Below are 17,896 nucleotides of genomic sequence, written 5' to 3' on the forward strand. Positions count from 1 at the left end.
GGGGTTTCCCTTCCCACGCTGGGTCCTCGCACACAGCGGCGCTGGCCTGGGCCGGGTCAGACACGAGGTGGGGCAGAGTCTCCGGTGGCCCATTCATACAGAGTGGGGGGTAGGAGGAGCCCGCTGGGAAATGGCCTGGAGTCCCAGTGGTGAAGCCCTGACTCTGCGGGGAACCCAGCAGCTGAGATCCCCCTTGTGCACTGATCACGGGACTGCCCGTGTGACCCCTCTGGGGAGCCCTTTGCAGTCACCGCTGGAATCCCGCTGACAGAGCGGGACACTGGGTGGGCTCTTCCCTGTTAGATGGGCCCCTCCACCCACCCAGCATGAGAGACACTGGACTCCCATTGCCACACTGGGGTGCTTGGTTCGGATCTCATCTCCCGGCCTGGGGGACCCTCAAATATTAAATAACATCCAGCCCATAACTCACCAGGGCTCCTGGCTTTTGTTGTCCGCCCTGCAAAAAATGATTGGTGGTTTTTTCTCTCCATTCTGACCTAGTGGCTGACAGCGGAGCTGCTGGGAACGTATCTCCCTGGGTCTTACAGTGGCCTCCAACCCCGTTGTGTATGAGCCCCTCACCACCCATTTCCCTCAGCCCTGCCCGGCTTCCCCTTCCAGCCAGACCTGCATTTCCCAGCACTGACCTTCCCCAACCCCGTATTGCCAGGCCGGGCAATGGAACAGGGGAGTCAGAGCAGAGAAGAGGCAGCGGATATTTGGGGCGTGGGGATTCGGCCCTAGAGATTCCATGAGTGTCATGATCTTCTGAGAACACTCATTGCATGGGAGTTGGCCAATAGTCAGCAAAATCTGCTGGGTTTGTTCAAGAAGAACATCTCTCATCGATAGTTGAGGGCCAGGAAAACAGAGCCACAGGCATGAAAAATAACCCCTCCATCTGGCCAATTTCCTAAGAAGGGAACCGATCCAACAAGGATGAGAAGCATCCGTCCAGCTTTTCTGTCTCCCCAAAGCCTGTCTGGAATTGAGGGGTAGAGACTGCGCTTTTCCCTTGGTTACTTTCCTTTGCCCAGATCAGTGTGGATGGGGGTTCCCCACCCCTCTCCTGGAAATCACGACTGTCACTGATTCTGACCTCCAATGGCATTGCCTTGCCAAACGGGACGTGGGTCATCTTGCTTTAGGGCAAGTCTGTCTAACTGTGAGCGAGGAAATGCTGTAATGGGAGACATTCAACAGCTCAAGGAAGTTCTAACACTTACCACATTGATGCCCAGGTTAAAAGGATCCTGTAAAAAAGATGAAGAGATAAGTGAACTGGTGCCGTTCTCTCCCCTCTGTCATGGGGACATTTCAGCCAAGGAAGGACCCCGCAATGGGAACATTCATCCCACAGGGGTTCCCTTTCCCTCTTTCAATCTCTCTTTCAGACCCACCAATCATGCCCTTATGCCCATAAAGCACCGGATGAGAGTCTAGCGACTTGTGCCTCTGCTCAGAACTGTCCCACACTGTATGCTGGCTGCCTCTATTTCTTTTTCTCTGATCTGAAACGTACATAGTGAGCTCTCTGGCGCAGGAACCATCTTTGCTATCTTTACACAGCGCCTAGCAAAATGGGGCCCTATCCTGTAGGCCCTACTACAATAGAAACAAATAAACAATAAATATTCACTAGCCCAGGTTAAAACCAAAGCCAGGCTGTAAGAAAGAGCCAGAGGTTAACGTGCTGGTCCCCATTCTCTCCCCTCCGTCAGGAGATTTCTGAACCAGCTGGGGACCCTGACTGGAAACATCCCTTCCCCAGGGGTTTCCCTTCCCGCGCTGGGTCCTCGCACACAGGGCACTGGCCTGCGCTGAGTCAGGCACGAGGTGGGGCAGAGTCTCCGGTGGCCCATTCATACAGAGCAGGGGGTAGGAGAAGCCTGCTGGGGAAAGGGCCTGGAGTCCCAGCAGTGAAGCCCTGACTCTGCGGGGAACCCGGCAGCTGAGAGCCCCCTTGTGCACTGATCACGGGACTGCCCGTGTGACCCCTCTGGGGAGCCCTTTGCAGTCACCGCTGGAATCCCGCTGACAGAGCGGGACACTGGGTGGGCTCCTCCCTGTTAGATGGGCCCCTCCACCCACCCAGCATGAGAGACACGGGACTCCCATCGCCACACTGGGGCGCTTGGTTCGGATCTCATCTCCTTGCCTGGGGGACCCTCAGATGATATTAAATAACATCCAGCCCAGAACTCACCTGAGCTCCTGGGTTTGGTTGTCCGCCCTGCAAGAAATAATTGGTGGGTTTTTCTCTCCATTTAGGCTGACCAGACGTCCTGATATTATTGGGACTGTCCCGCCAGTATTAGGGGCTTTGTCTTATATAGGCCACTATGCTTCTCCCCCACAGCCCACACGCTGAAAATGTTCTGATTTTTCACACTTGCTCTCTGGCACCTCACCTCTATTCTCCTCCCTGTATCCAGGAAGAACCCGCCCTCCCCTTTCCAGGGGCTGACAACGGAGCCTGCTGGGAACGTATCTCCCTGGGTCGCACCCCCCCTTCCAGCCTCCAACCCCGTTGTGTCTGAGCCCCTCACCACCCATTTCCCTCAGCACTGCCCGGCTTCCCCTTCCAGCCAGACCTGCATTTCCCAGCAGTGACCTTCCCCAGCCCCGTACTGCCAGGCCGGGCAATGGAACAGGGGAGTCAGAGCAGAGAAGAGGCAGTGGATATTTGGGGCATGGGGATTCGGCCCTAGAGACGCCAGCTGAGCTGTCCCTTGCGCTCTGATTACCTGGCTGTCTGTGCTTACCGCACTGGGGATCCCCTGGCAGCCACAGCTGGAATCCAGCTGCTAGAGGTTGTCACTCTGTGGGCTCTTTCCTGTCAGATGGGCCCCTCCACCCACCCACCATGAGAGACACGGGGCTCCCATTGCCACACTGGGGCGCTTGGTTCAGATCTCATCTCCCTGCCTGGGGGGCGCTCGGCTAATCTGAAACATTGACCCCAAACTCACCTGGGCTCCTTGGTTTTGTTGGTTTTTGCCCTGCAAGAAATGATTGGTGGTTATTTCTCTCCACTCTGCTCTCTGTGTCCAGGAAGAACCCCAGCCCTAGGGGCTGACAGCTGAGCCTGCTGGGAACGTATCTCCCTGGGTCACACAGTGGCTTCCAACCCTGTTGTGTCTGAGCCCCTCACCACCCATTTGCCTCGCAGGTCCGGCCTTAGGTATATGCAGCATACGCGGCTGCATTGGGCACCCGAAAATTTGGGGCACCACTGGGACAGCAGGTAAGAGCGGGTCAGCTCCTGCACACCCAGCGCACGCTGCAGTCTCCTTAGGCATGGGCCGTATTCACAGAGCTGAATGCACCGGCGGGCGCATTCTGCGCGAGGGAGAGGGTACGGGGCGGGGAATTGTGACTCTCCTCCGCCGTGAGATGGGCCAGGCAGCTCGGTGTCCTTTGCTGCCTTGTCCCACCCCCTCTAGGCTGCGAGCCCAGGCTTCTGCTGCGTACGAACCTCAGTGTTTGTCAGCAATGTGGGGGATGGTTTTCTGGGGGGTCCGTGGGGTGGGGTGGTGGCTGTGCCCCAACTCAGGCATAGGGGCACCAGTTCAATAATACTGTGTAGGGCCCCATAAACCCTAAGGACGGCCTGTGCCTCAGCACTGCTGGTTTCCCCTTCCGGCTAGACCTGCATTTCCCAGCACTGACCTTCCCCAGCCCCGTATTTGCCAGGCCGGACAATGGAACAGGGGAGTCAGAGCAGACAAGAGGCAGCGGATATTTGGGGTATAAGGATTCGTCCCTAGAGGTTCCACCAGCCTCATGGTCTTATGAGAACACTCATCGCCCGGGACAAGGCCAAATGTCACTGAAATCTGCTGGCTTTATTGGATGAACATAACCCAAAATAACAGCATCTCTCGTCTCCGGCAGACGGCCAGGAAAACAGAGCCGCAGGCAGGGGAAGTAGAGGCAGCATCTGATCCATTTTCTACAGACAGGCGCTGCTCCAGCATGGATGAGTAAGATCCGTCCAGCTTCGCAGCCTCCCCAAAGTCTGTCTGGCACTGACGGGAGAGGATGAGCTGTTCCCTTGGTTACACCAATAGATACTTTCCTCCGTTCCTTTGCCTAGGTCAGTGCTCATAGGGGATGCCGAAGCCTCTCTTGGAGATCAGGATTAATCATTGCAACCCACCTCCAGTCACGTTCCCCAGCCCAACAGAGCCCCGTATCACCGTCCTTTCGGGCCGGGGTCTCCCCGTGAGTAAATGCTGTCACCAGAGAGACTCGGCAGCAGAGGGAAATTCAACCACTTACCACTTTGATGCCCAAATCAAAGGGTTTTTGAAAAAAGGAGGCACAGGTTGGTTAATTGATTCCCATTTCCTCCCCTCTGCCATGGGGACATTTCAGCCCTTAGGGGCCCCTGCACCGGGAAAGTTCATTCTTAAAGGGAGGCTGAAGAGGAATCCAAACAGGGCAACCGAACTTTTTTTGCAATTCTGTTACCTTGAGAAGGGCGATGCCTTAGTTACTGACATGGCCAGAGAGACCTCAGTCTGCAGGGGGAAGACCGAGGGGACATGCCTCGAGGAGGAACCTGTGGCTGGGGCACCTGCAGGTCCAGACTTGGCCAGCAGGGGTCGCTTAGCACATCCATATACCAGCATCTAGCACAAGGGTCCCTACCATAATACAAACAAATAAACAGACACTCACCAGCCCCAGGTTAAAACCAAAGCCAGGCTGTAAGAAAGAGCCAGAGGTTAACGTGCTGGTCCCCATTCTCTCCCTTCCGTCAGGGGATTTCTGAACCAGTCGGGGACCCTGACCTGGAAACATCCCTTCCCCAGGGGTTTCCCTTCCCGCGCTGGGTCCTCGCACACAGGGCGCTGGCCTGGGCCGAGCCAGACACGAGGTGGGGCAGAGTCTCCGGTGTCCCATTCATACAGAGCGGGGGGTAGGAGGAGCCCGCTGGGAAATGGCCTGGAGTCCCAGCGGTGAAGCCCTGACTCTGCGGGGAACCCAGCAGCTGAGATCCCCCTTGTGCACTGATCACGGGACTGCCCGTGTGACCCCTCTGGGGAGCCCTTTGCAGTCACCGCTGGAATCCCGCTGACAGAGCGGGACACTGGGTGGGCTCTTCTCTGTTAGATGGGCCCCTCCACCCACCCAGCATGAGAGACACGGGACTCCCATCGCCACACTGGGGCGCTTGGTTCGGATCTCATCTCGCTGCCTGGGGGTCTCCCCGTGAGCGGAAATGCTGTCACCGGAGAGACTCGGCAGCAGAGGGAAAGTCAACCACTTACCACTTTGATGCCCAAATCAAAAGGTTTCTGGAAAAAGGAGCCAGAGGTTGGTTAATTGATTCCCGTTCCCGCCCCTCTGCCATGGGACATTCAGCCCACAGGGGACCCCGCCCCGGGAACGTTCATTCTCCTGCTGTTTCCCTTCCCTCTGTCAATCTCTCCCTCCAACCGCCGATGCTGCCAAAGCACTTGATGATGGTGGGACAGCTGGTGCCCGCTGGGATCGTGTAACGGAGCGGCCTGGCCCTCAAAGGACCAGGAGGTGTAGTCTAGCCAGGCTTGTTCCATCAGTCCTGCCTGGGCCATAATTAGCTTCCTTCCACAAGGGGCAGGACTAACTGGAGTCAGGTGACAGCCTGAAACCCCTGGTCCCTGTAAAAGGGCAGAGAGAACACAGTGGTGGAGAAACCACGTCCATAGGGAGCATGCTGGGAGTCTGGGGACGGCCTGAGGTAGGGCCTGGGAGGACTGCGGGGAAGGAGCCATGGAGTCAGCCCTCGATCCCAGAGCAGTGAGACATAAGGGGAGCCGAGAAGGGAGGCTGAAGAGGAATCCAGATGAGGTGACAGAACTTTGTTTGCAATTCTGTTACCCTGGGAAGGGTGATGCCTTAGTTCCTGACATGGCCAGAGAGCTGAGGCTGGCACCGACCTCACTCTGCAGCGGGAAGACCGAGGGGACACGCCTCGAGGAGGAAACTGTGGCAGGGGCACCTGCAAGGCCAGGCTCGGCCAGCAGGGAGTGCACCAGAGAAGACAAGTCCTTTGACAGAGTTTTGGGGGCAGGAACCATCCTTATGCCGGCACCTAGCGCAAGGGTCCCTGTCTTCTAGGCCCTACCATAATACAAACAAATAAACAGACACTCACCAGCCCCAGGTTAAAACCAAAACCAGGCTGTAAGAAAGAGCCAGAGGTTAATGTGCTGGTCCCCATTCTCTCCCCTCCATCAAGGGGGATTTCTGAACCAGCCGGGGACCCTGACTCTGTGGGGAACCCGGCAGCTGAGATCCCCCTTGTGCGCTGATCACCGGGACTGCCCGTGTGACCCCTCTGGGGAGCCCTTTGCAGTCACCGCTGGAATCCCGCTGACAGAGCGGAACACTGGGTGGGCTCCTCCCTGTTAGATGGGCCCCTCCACCCACCCAGCATGAGAGACACGGGACTCCCATCGCCACACTGGGGCGCTTGGTTCGGATCTCATCTCCTTGCCTGGGGGACCCTCAAATATTAAATAACATCCAGCCTAGAACTCACCTGGGCTCCTGGGTTTGGTTGTCCGCCCTGCAAGAAATAATTGGTGTTTTTTTCTCTCCATTTAGGGTGACCAGGCGTCCTGATATTATTGGGATTGTCCCGATATTAGGGGCTTTGTCTTATATAAGCCACTATACTTCTCCCCCCGACTCCACCCGTCCCTGAAAAAAAAGTGTTCTGATTTTTCACACTTGCTCTCTGGCACCTCACCTCTATTCTCCTCCCTGTGTCCAGGAAGAACCCGCCCCCAACCACCAGGGACTGACAGCTGGGAACGTATCTCCCAGATTCTTAGAGTAGCCTCCAACCCCATTGTGTCTGAGCCCCTCACCACCCATTTCCCTCGGCACTGCCCGGCTTCCCCTTCCAGCCAGACCTGCATTTCCCAGCAGTGACCTTCCCCAGCCCCGTACTGCCAGGCCGGCTAATGGAACAGGGGAGTCAGAGCAGAGAAGAGGCAGCGGATATTTGGGGCATGGGGATTCGGCCCTAGAGACTCCAGCTGAGCTGTCCCTTGCGCTCTGATTACCTGGCTGTCTGTGCTACCCCACTGGGGATCCCCTGGCAGCCACAGCTGGAATCCAGCTGCTAGAGATTGTCACTCTGTGGGCTCTTTCCTGTCAGATGGGCCCCTCCACCCACCCACCATGAGAGACACGGGGCTCCCATCGCCACACTGGGGCGCTTGGTTCAGATCTCATCTCCCTGCCTGGGGGGCGCTCGGCTAATCTGAAACATTGACCCCAAACTCACCTGGGCTCCTTGGTTTTGTTGGTTTTTGCCCTGCAAGAAATGATTGGTGGTTATTTCTCTCCACTCTGCTCTCTGTGTCCAGGAAGAAACCCAGCCCCAGAGGCTGACAGCTGAGCCTGCTGGGAACATATCTCACTGGGTCATACAGTGGCCTCCAACCCTGTTGTGTCTGAGCCCCTCACAACTCATTTCCTTCAGCCCTGCCCGGCTTCCCCTTCCAGCCAGACCTGCATTTCCCAGCAGTGACCTTTCCCAACCCCGTATTGCCAGCCCAGGCATTGGAACAGGGGAGTCAGAGTGGAGAAGAGGCAGCGGATATTTGGGGCATGGGGATTCGGCCCTAGAGATTCCATGAGCCTCATGGTCTTCTGAGAACATTCATTGCATGGGAGTTGGCCAATAGTCAGTGAAAGCTGCAGGCTTTGTTCAAGAAGAACATCTCTTGTCGATAGTTGAGGGCCAGGAAAACAGAGCCACAGGAATGAAAAATACCCCCTCCATCTGGCCAATTTCCTAAGAAGGGAACCGATCCAACATGGATGAGAAGCATCTGTCCAGCTTTTCTGTCTCCCCAAAGTCTGTCTGGAATTGAGGGGTAGAGACTGCGCTTTTGCCTTGATTACTTTCCTTTGCCCAGATCAGTGTGGATGGGGGTTCCCCACCCTGTAGTAAGTGCAGGCCCTGATAAAGGCCCAGTTGAGGCCTGAGGCCTGAACTAAAGTATGGTCAAGCTAAAAGCAAAAGTCAAGCTGTGAGCTGGAAGCCGGCCCTGCTCTCAGAAGCTGGCAAGGAAAGGGCTGATGCTGCAAGAAGATACGTACCTAAAAGGTACTGAACACTAGATATCAGAACATTCACATACTTGCACATTCCACACAGATAACAAAGAACAGGCTGGCCCATCCCAATGACAGGGGCAAAAGGGTAATATGATGGATAGAGTTGTTTTGATCGAACCAACTTATACAAGGTGAGAGGCGGCACCTTAATAGGTAGAGGGGTTGTACCGTGCTACGTGGAAGGGTTGCACCTCAATACGTCAGGTGTGATGTGTAACTTGTTTGTACCTGTGTATAAGATGCATCCCTGGGGCGGTGTCATTATCCAGCCGAGGGGGCAGTGGAAAGTCCCGCCACTGACTGAGCTGAGTCCATTGTCAAGGAGTACATATGTACTGGCTAGCTGTATCTTAGCAGCACCTTGGACTACGTTTGCCAGGGAGCAGGAGACTGTGCTTTTCTTCGACAATAAACCTAGTCGACATGACTTTGCATCTTACTAGACTCTGTGGTTATTGGGGGTTCTCGTCGGGTCTGCTGTGTCAGCTATCTGCGCAGAGCTGGGGCAGCACACAGAGGGAACACATGCACGCAGCCGAGTGATATCAACATTGGAGAAAGCAGAGCACCCTACCGGTAGCACTCTGACAACACACCCCTCCCCGAGAAATCACGACTCTGTCACTGATTCTGACCTCCAATGGCATTGCCTCACCAAACGGGACGTGGGTCATCTTGCTTTAGGGCAAGTCTGTCTAACTGTGAGTGAGGAAATGCTGTAATGGGAGACATTCGACAGCTCAGGGAAGTTCTAACACTTACCACATTGATGCCCAGCTTAAAAGGATCCTGTAAAAAAGATGAAGAGATTAGTGAACTGGTCCCGTTCTCTCCCCTCTGTCATGGGGATACTTCAGCCATGGGAAGACTCCGCAATGGGAACATTCATCCCACAGGGGTTCCCTTTCCCTCTTTCAAGCTCTCCTTCAGACCCACCCATCATGCCCTGATGCCCACAAAGCACTGGATGAGGGTCCGGTGCGTTGTGTCTCTGCTCAGAACTTTCCCGCACTGTATGTTTGCTGCATCCACTTCTTTTTCTGTGATCTGAAATGTACGTTGTGAGCTCTCTGGGGCAGGGACCATCTATGTTATCTTTTCACAGCGCCTAGTGAAATTGGCCCCGTCCTCCAGGCCAGTGACTTTCAACTTGTGGTCCCCAGATCTCTGGGGGGCTCTGAACTGAATCTAAGGTTTCCAAAGGGGTCCGCACCTCTATTTGAAAGTTTTTAGGAGTCCTCAAATGAAAAAAAGGTAGAAAATCCCTGATCTAGGTCCTACTGAAATAGAAAAAAATAAACAATAACACTCACCAGCCCCAGGTCAAAACCAAAGCCAGGCTGTAAGAAAGAGCCAGAGGTTAACGTGCTGGTCCCCATTCTCTCCCCTCCGTCAGGGGATTTCTGAACCAGCCTGGGACCCTGACCTGGAAACATCCCTTCCCCAGGGGTTTCCCTTCCCGCATTGGGTCCTCGCACAGAGGGCACTGGCCTGCGCTGAGTCAGACACGAGGTGGGGCAGAGTCTCCGGTGGCCCATTCATACAGAGCGGGGGGTAGGAGGAGCCAGCTGGGAAAGGGCCTGGAGTCCCAGCAGTGAAGCCCTGACTCTGCGGGGAACCCGGCAGCTGAGAGCCCCCTTGTGCACTGATCATGGGACTGCCCGTGTGACCCCTCTGGGGAGCCCTTTGCAGTCACTGCTGGAATCCCACTGACAGAGCGGGACACTGGGTGGGCTCTTCCCTGTTAGATGGGCCCCTCCACCCACCCAGCATGAGAGACACGGGACTCCCATCGCCACACTGGGGTGCTTGGTTCGGATCTCATCTCCCGGCCTGGGGGACCCTCAGATGATATTAAATAAAATCCAGCCCAGAACTCACCAGGGCTCCTGGGTTTGGTTGTCCACCCTGCAAGAAATAATTGGTGGGTTTTTCTCTCCATTTAGGGTGACCAGACGTCCTGATATTATTGGGACTGTCCCAATATTAGGGGCTTTGTCTTATATAGGCCACTATACTTCTCCCCCCCCAAAAAATGTTCTGATTTTTCACACTTGCTCTCTGGCACCTCACCTCTATTCTCCTCCCTGTATCCAGGAAGAACCCGCCCTCCCCTTTCCAGGGGCTGACAACGGAGCCTGCTGGGAACGTCTCTCCCTGGGTCGTACAGTGGCCTCCAATCCTGTTGTGTCTGAGCCCCTCACCACCCATTTCCCTCAGCCCTGCCCGGCTTCCCCTTCCAGCCAGACCTGCATTTCCCACCACTGACCTTCCCCAACCCCGTACTGCCAGGCCGGGCAATGGAACAGATTAATCAGAGCAGAGAAGAGGCAGCGGATATTTGGGGCATGGGGATTCGGCCCTAGAGACGCCAGCTGAGCTGTCCCTTGCGCTCTGATTACCTGGCTGTCTGTGCTACCCCACTGGGGATCCCCTGGCAGCCACAGCTGGAATCCAGCTGCTAGAGGTTGTCACTCTGTGGGCTCTTTCCTGTCAGATGGGCCCCTCCACCCACCCACCATGAGAGACACGGGGCTCCTGTAGCCCTATTGAGGGCATCGGTTCCAAATTTTGTGGGATAGTCCTAAAATTGGAGGGCTCCTTCTGCAGTGAAGATGAAGTCCCGGTTCTCAATGGCAACTGGTCTGCGGTGGTTTGGAGGGGCGGGAAGGCAGGATGTGGGGCCCATGACACAGGAAATGGAGGAGATAGAACAGGGAGTAACGGACAGGCAGAAACAAACAAATTCGGGGTGAGGTGGGAGAAGCTCAGGGTGTGCCTGGCCCGCACTACGGGCTCCTGAAAGCTGATGGGGCAGAGGCTGACTTTCCCCATGTGCCTATGCAGTGCCTGGGCCAGTGGCCCCCAGGCTCCGTTGTGTCAGTGTCTGTGCTGCACGGCAAATGAGAGTCAGGATTGTGGGACAAGATTCTGCTCACAAACGCGACTAATGGTTTTGAATGCCTCAGATGATGGGAATGCAGCTGTAGACACCTTGAAGAGCCTTGATTTTCAGAAGGCAAGTGTCCAGCGCTTTCTGAAGAGCAGGGCCCGCGAAGGTGTTCACAGCCGTACACCCAAACACTGAGGGGTTCAAAATCACTAAGCACTTTTCAATTGTTCACCCGTGAGAGTTTTCTGTCTGCCCAGGGGCTGCCGCCGTTTTGATGGGCTGAGATGGAAACGTCTGTACTATTATTCACTTCACAATTCTGGCCCATTGATTCCAACTGACCTATGGACAATTGACCCCAGCTGGGATCTGGCCCCATAGACACCAATGGAGCTATGGCCCATTGACTCCAGCTGGGATCTGGCCCCACTGACTCCGGGGGAGCTACGGCCCATTGACCCCAGCTGGGATCTGGCCCCACTGACTCTAATGGAGCTACGGCTGATTGACCCCAAGTGGGGATCTGGCCCCACTGACTCCAATGTTGCTACAGCCCATTGACTCCAGCTGGGCTCTAGCCCGTAAATTGAAGTTACTCTCCAAAGAAAGCAGCGTTTAGTACTTACCGGCTGCCAAAGGCCTGCTTGCCCCAGTGCCATGTTCTGTTAGGAAAACCAGGAGTTAGAGCATTTGGGAGACGATGGGACGTGAGCAAAGGGCTGAAGATTTGGAGAAGAGATTTTTCAGCCCCTACTTGAGACACTTTAATATTCAGGAAGCGCTGAGCACCTTGCCTCTGAAAATCAGACCCTTCTGGGACCCCAAAATCACTATTCAACCATCTGTTGACTAATATCTGCTGGGTAGCATATATATATACACACACACACACACTGCATCATCAATATATATTAGTATGTATTAAGTAGCAGTAACATTCAGCACAAATATTGTAACAGTGATACAGGCTAAACTGGCCTATACCATTACCCTGTTCCCTTAGGCTAAGTATCCCATAACTCCTTGCGTTTTTGCTGAAGTAAGAGTTTGGCATAAGCAGATAGAAAACTTGTCAGAATCAAGCTATATTTGCACAAGCTAGGGAAGTATCTTCCCGGACTAGTACCTGGAATGCTAGTATCCAAAACAAAGATAGGGAAGGGACAGAACAACAAGTTAGGGAACCGGGACAAACTCATCTGCTGGATTTTAGTGACATATAAAGCGATGTGCAACTTGTAAAATAATAAGAACATAACAATGGCCAGACTGGGTCAGACCAAAGGTCCATCTAGCCCAGTGTCCTGTCTTCCGACAGTGGCCAGCGCCAGGTGCCCCAGAGGGAATGAACAGAACAGGGAATCATCAAGAGATCCATCCCCCGTCGCCCATTCCCAGCTTCTGGCAAACAGAGGCTAGGGACACCATCCCTGCCCGTCCTGGCTAATAGCCATTGATGGACCTGTCCTCCTACTTATCTAACCCCATATATACTTATCCATCCATCCATCCATCCACACACCTGCATATCTAGCTATCTCCTCACACACGTATTTGAAAACCTGCGACACAGACACATGCTTTTAGTTCTACCCAGCACCTGCCCCCTGTCCAGTGGGATGAGCACATCAGCTGAGCCTAACCCCCGTGTAACCGTCCCTGACAGCTTCTAGCTGGCCGTTATTGTGAAGCACTCGGCAGCTGGTTGGTGGTGGGGCTCAGCTCCAAAGACTGCAGGAACCACTTGTTTTTAGGTTGGTCCTGCCAAACTGGACGCATAATGAGGGTCCCTGAACTATCAGGGAGGTAGACTAGAGTCCTCCATGAGCCTGGCCAGCCATCTATCTAGGTTCTTCTGTGGGTTTGATGCACCAGGAGTCTTTCATTTAACCTGTCCCCTCCACTTTCCACATGAAAGGCCCAAGAGCTGTGTCCGATCTCTCATTATGAGGCATATAAGAGGCTCTCCTATCCTATCTGAGACTTACCTGGGGGTTATAATAGTAATCAGATCCATACGGCCAACCCAGTTAGAAAAAGCCAAGAGTTAGTTCTTTGTGCCCCCTTTCTCCCATGTCATAGAGCCTAAGGCCACTGATCCTTCGCTTTGCCATTCTGCATCAGACCGGCCAGAGAACAACCCCCTGCGTCCAGCCCATATCTGATAGTTGAACTAGAGCGTCTATTTTAGAAAAGTTGTGGAAGAGGAGCTAATGCCTCAGCTCTGAGGGTCCCACTGTGGGAACCAGGTGGAATTCCACAAATTACAATGGACTTTCTCCTGATTTCCTCTGCTGTGAGGGCAAAATATGACCGAATGCAGGCCAGTGAATGCTGTTGTAAACTGGCATCACTCCATTGACTTTCACTATCTATTCATTTATCCCACTGTTTATCCACCCATCCATCCATCCATCTCTCCCTCCCTCCATCCCTCTGTTTATCCATCCCTCCAGGTTTTATCTATTTCTCTGCCCCCTGGCTTTTGTGGGTTTACAGTGTAATTTGTAGGATTTTTTGCATAGAGATTATTATTTAATTGTAGGGATTATGGTTGTGCCTAGAAGCCCCAGTTGAAGATCAAGGCCTCATTGTGCCAGGTGCTGTACAGTCCCTGACCAAGATAGGGGCCTCATTGTGTGGGACACTGCCCAGACCCACGGCCAGGGACAGTCCCTGCCCCAGCTGAGATCCGGGTCCCATCATGCCAGATGCTGCCCAGGCACAAGCAGAGACAGGACCTGCCCCAAAGAGCTGGCAGTGCTGTGGAATCGCCGTCTGTCTAAAGCTGATTCCGTGGGGCCAGGTGAAAGGAGTTTGTTCTCAGAAGAACTGCCAGCCTTACCTGCAGCGGTGCGGCTCTGGCCCTCTCCAGGAGCAGGAGGGAGAGGAGGAGAACCCTGGCCAGGCTGCTGAGATGCATGGTCCCTTCTGCTGGAAACCAGAGAGGTGAGTCTGGTGTGTTGAGCCGCTGTATTTATACCCTGATACTGAGCCTAAGTGCCCTCCACCGCATGAGTCAGCCGGATTGCAGCCAGTAGCTCTCTGCCTCGCCCCTCCTCTCTCTGCCCTCCCCCCTGCATGTACACACTCTGCCTCTGCCAACTCCCTTCTCCCCCTTCCCACTTGCCGAGCTCCGGCAGTCAACTGGCTATGAGTCACCTGGCTGGGTCCGGTCTGACTTCAGTCCAGCAATAGTGGGCCGCTCTCTGCCAGGGCTTACGGATGGGCTCCCAGTGGCCAGCCGGCTCTCACAGGACATTGAGGACAAAAGCGTTATAGAGAAACTAGATCATGCAGCCAGTCAGCACGCATGCCAGCTCACCAGGCGCCCCACATCTCTAGGGCTGCCAACACTGTATGTCAATCATAGGGGACAGTTTTCCTAGCACCATCCCACTCCTCACCTCTCTTTGCTGGCTCATGAGATGAGTCCGGCACTCAGAGCAGGGCCCGGGGTACCACACCGGCCATGCTCCCAGCTGGATGTGTGCGACATCACTGCCAGGCTGTGCACACACCCAGCTTATGTCCCGGGGGGGTTTCCACTAGGACCAGTGTTCCCTCAGTTGGTCCCAGAGCAAAAATTAACAGCACGTTTCCACCAGCAATCGGCCAGGCTGTAAAACCGGCCATGAGGCAACCCTAGCTGAACTCCAGGGTCACAGGCATCCTGTGCTGATTTAGTATGGGACAGGCAATTTATGTAAATAAGTGACATCCCTTATAATATAGGAAGTCCAAAGCAGACCTTACGGGTGCGTCCCATGCTGCCACATGGAGTGTGTTAGCCCTGAACAGTACTGGGTACAACACAGCTCTTGTCAGAGAGATCACCCGCCCCAGAGCTGGCAATGCACAGGTCCTTCTGCCACAGAGGGATCAAGTCACTGAGGAAGGAGCAACCTTCCTGCAGTCCAGTGGTGCAGACTGAAGTCATGGTCTAGCACCTGTTAGATGTGGTGATTTCCCAGAGATCTGGCCTTCCTTCAGCTGCTCACTATATTCAAAGCTGGTCTTGTGTACTCTTCGGCCAGGTCATCGGGATGGACAAAAACAGCCCAGCACAATGTGCTCTCAGAGGGTACGTCTACACTACGGGATTATTCCGAATTTACATAAACCGGTTTAGCAAAACAGATTGTATAAAATCGAGTGCGTGCGGCCACACTAAACACATTAAATCGGTGGTGTGCGTCCACGGTCCGAGGATAGCGTCGATTTCTGGAGCGTTGCACTGTGGGTAGCTATTCCGTAGCTATCCCATCGTTTCCGCAGCCTCCCCTGCCCCTTGGAATTTCCGGGTTGAGATCCCAGTGCCTGATGGGGCAAAAATCATTGTTGCAGGTGGTTCTGGGTAAATGTCCTCAGTCACTCCTTCCTCTGGGAAAGCAACGGCAGACAAGCATTTCGTGCCTTTTTTCCCTGGATTGCCCTGGCAGACGCCATAGCATGGCAATCATGGAGCCTGTTTTGCCTTTTGTGACTGTCACCATATGTGTACTAGATGCCGCTGACAGAGGCGATTCAGCAGTGCTACACAGCAGCATGCATTTGCTTTTGCATGACGGCAGAGAGAGTTATCAGCCATGCTGTACCATCTACCATGCCATAAATTGGCAATAAGATGGTCATGGTTACCAGTCCTTTTGCACTGCACCATCTGCTACTGTCATAAGTGCCCCTGGCTGAGATCAGCCAGGGGCACAAAAGCCAAAATTGGGAATGACTCCCTGAGTCAATCCCTCCTTTTTGGTATCTAAAAATAGAATCAGTCCTGCCTAGAATATGGGGCAAGTGTATTAGAGAACCAGTGTATCAGAGAACACAGCTGCTCTGTGTCAGATCCCGCAGAAATTATGATCTGTATGCTATTCACAGGGGGTGCTCCTGCAACAACCCCACCTGTTGATTCCGTTCTCCCCCAGCCTTCCTGGGCTACCGTAGCAGTGTCCCCCCACTTGTCTGATGAAGTAATAAAGAATGCAGGAATAAGACACAGTGACTTGTTAGTGAGAAATGAGTGGAAGGCAGCCTCCAGCTGCTATGATAGTCCAGACAGGACATTAAGCAGTGTGGGGGAGAGGAGCCCAGCATCCCGCTGCTAGTCCAGGGACAATTGAATATTTTCTTTACACATGAAGGGCGGGGGCTGATGGAGCTCAGCCCCCTGTTGCTATGATGAAGACGGTTACTAGCCATACTGCACCATCTACCAGGAAAAACTTTTTACACAGGTGCCCATGGTCAACCTCACTGGACGCTAGTCGGCATGGTTACCAGTCCTGACAGTGGATATCAGCCATATTGCACCATCAGCTACCCATGGCGGGGGGTGGGAGCGAGGATGTTGGTGTTGACTGCTGCAGCATCGCGTCTATCTGCAGCATTCAGTAAAGATAGGGTGACATGTAAAAGAGTCAAGAGAGGATTGTTTTCCCTTTCACTTCTGGGGGTGGTGGGGGCGTAAATTGCCGAGCTATGCCCTGAACCACCGCGGACACTGTGTTTGACCCTAGAAGCATTTGGAGCTCAGCCAAGAATGCAAATGCTTTTCGGAGACTGCAGGAACTGTGGGATTGCTTGAGTCCTCCAGTCGCCGCTCCCTCCCTCCATGAGCGTCCATTTGATTCTTTGGCTTTCTGTTACGCTTGTCACGCCTTACTGAAATCGAGGTAAATTAGATCCACTGCATTTCCTTTGTCTAAAAAATCTGTTACTTTCTCAAAGAAGGAGATCAGGTTGGTTTGGCATGATCTACCTTTTGTGAAACCATGCTGTATTTTGTCCCAATTACCATTGACCTCAATGTCCTTAACTACCCTCTCCTTCAAAAAATTTTCCAAGACCTTACATACTACAGATGTCAAACTAACAGGCCTATAGTTACTTGGATCACTTTTTTTTCCTTTCTTAAAAATAGGAACTATGTTAGCAATTCTCCAGTCGTACGGTACAACCCCCGAGTTTACAGATTCATTAAAAATTCTTGCTAATGGGCTTGCAATTTCATGTGCCAGTTCCTTTAATATTCTTGGATGAAGATTATCTGGGCCCTCTGATTTAGTCCCATTAAGCTGTTCAAGTTTGGCTTCTACCTCGGATATGGTAATATCTACCTTCATATCCTCATTCCCAATTGTCATCCTTCCATTATCCCTTAGCTCCTCATTAGCCTTATTAAAGACCGAGGCAAAGTATTTATTTAGATATTGGACCATGCCTAGATTATCTTTAACCTCCAGACCTGACTGAATAGAGTCAATGATGACAAGGGAGACATCGACCCTATAATGCTCCCCAGCATTGGATTCAGTCAGGGCCGCCCAGAGGATTCCGGGGGCCCGGGGTCTTCGGCGGCGGGGGGCCCTTCCGTTCCGGGACCCGCCCTGAAGTGCCCCGAAGACCCGCGGCGGGAGCCCCCCGCCGCCGAATTACTGCCGAAGCGGGACCCGCCGCCGAAGCGCAGCCCAGTCTTCGGCGGTAATTTGGGGCGGGTCCCGGAACGGAAGGGGCCCCCCGCCGCCGAAGACTGGGCTGCGCTTCGGCGGCGGGTCCCGCTTCCCCCCCTGCCCCGGCCCCAGCCCCCGCCCCAGCCCCAGCCCCAGCCCCAGCCTCGTACCCCCGGCTCCCTCCTCACCCGGAGCCTCAGCGCCTCGCCGGAACAGCCGCAGCGTGTGGCCGGCGGGGCCTGAGCTCCGTCCCGCTCAGAGCCGTGTGGTGAGGGGGCGGGGCTGGGAGCTCCACGCCGAGCGGAGGGAGCAGTGCTCAGCCCGGAGCGCCCAGCCCCGCCCCCTCACCGCGCGGCTCGGAGCGGGGCGGGGCTCAGGGGCTCGGCCAGAGACACGGCGCTTGATGCGCTGAGGCTCCAGG

The 17,896-nt window shown here is 54.3% G+C and overlaps 1 protein-coding gene across 1 annotated transcript in view; it reads right to left on the bottom strand.

Annotated features, from left to right (window-relative positions):
- Nucleotides 1–916: 916 nt before the first annotated feature.
- The window catches only part of LOC123351853 (41 kDa spicule matrix protein-like), a 65,179-nt gene continuing 48,199 nt past the window's right edge, over nucleotides 917–17,896 (bottom strand). Inside the window, exons 4-17 of the mRNA XM_044991527.1 lie at nucleotides 13,869–13,957; nucleotides 11,650–11,685; nucleotides 10,012–10,038; nucleotides 9,444–9,470; nucleotides 8,893–8,919; nucleotides 7,292–7,321; nucleotides 6,539–6,565; nucleotides 6,152–6,178; nucleotides 5,283–5,309; nucleotides 4,690–4,716; nucleotides 2,976–3,005; nucleotides 2,210–2,236; nucleotides 1,230–1,256; nucleotides 917–985 (exon numbers count right to left, since the gene is read on the bottom strand). Coding sequence (XP_044847462.1) covers nucleotides 917–985; nucleotides 1,230–1,256; nucleotides 2,210–2,236; nucleotides 2,976–3,005; nucleotides 4,690–4,716; nucleotides 5,283–5,309; nucleotides 6,152–6,178; nucleotides 6,539–6,565; nucleotides 7,292–7,321; nucleotides 8,893–8,919; nucleotides 9,444–9,470; nucleotides 10,012–10,038; nucleotides 11,650–11,685; nucleotides 13,869–13,946 — 486 coding nt within the window. The 5' untranslated portion in view covers nucleotides 13,947–13,957. The remainder of the gene's footprint in view (nucleotides 986–1,229; nucleotides 1,257–2,209; nucleotides 2,237–2,975; nucleotides 3,006–4,689; nucleotides 4,717–5,282; nucleotides 5,310–6,151; nucleotides 6,179–6,538; nucleotides 6,566–7,291; nucleotides 7,322–8,892; nucleotides 8,920–9,443; nucleotides 9,471–10,011; nucleotides 10,039–11,649; nucleotides 11,686–13,868; nucleotides 13,958–17,896) is intronic.

This window comes from Mauremys mutica, chromosome 17 (genome assembly GCF_020497125.1).
Source record: "Mauremys mutica isolate MM-2020 ecotype Southern chromosome 17, ASM2049712v1, whole genome shotgun sequence".
NCBI classification, from domain to species: Eukaryota; Metazoa; Chordata; order Testudines; family Geoemydidae; genus Mauremys; species Mauremys mutica.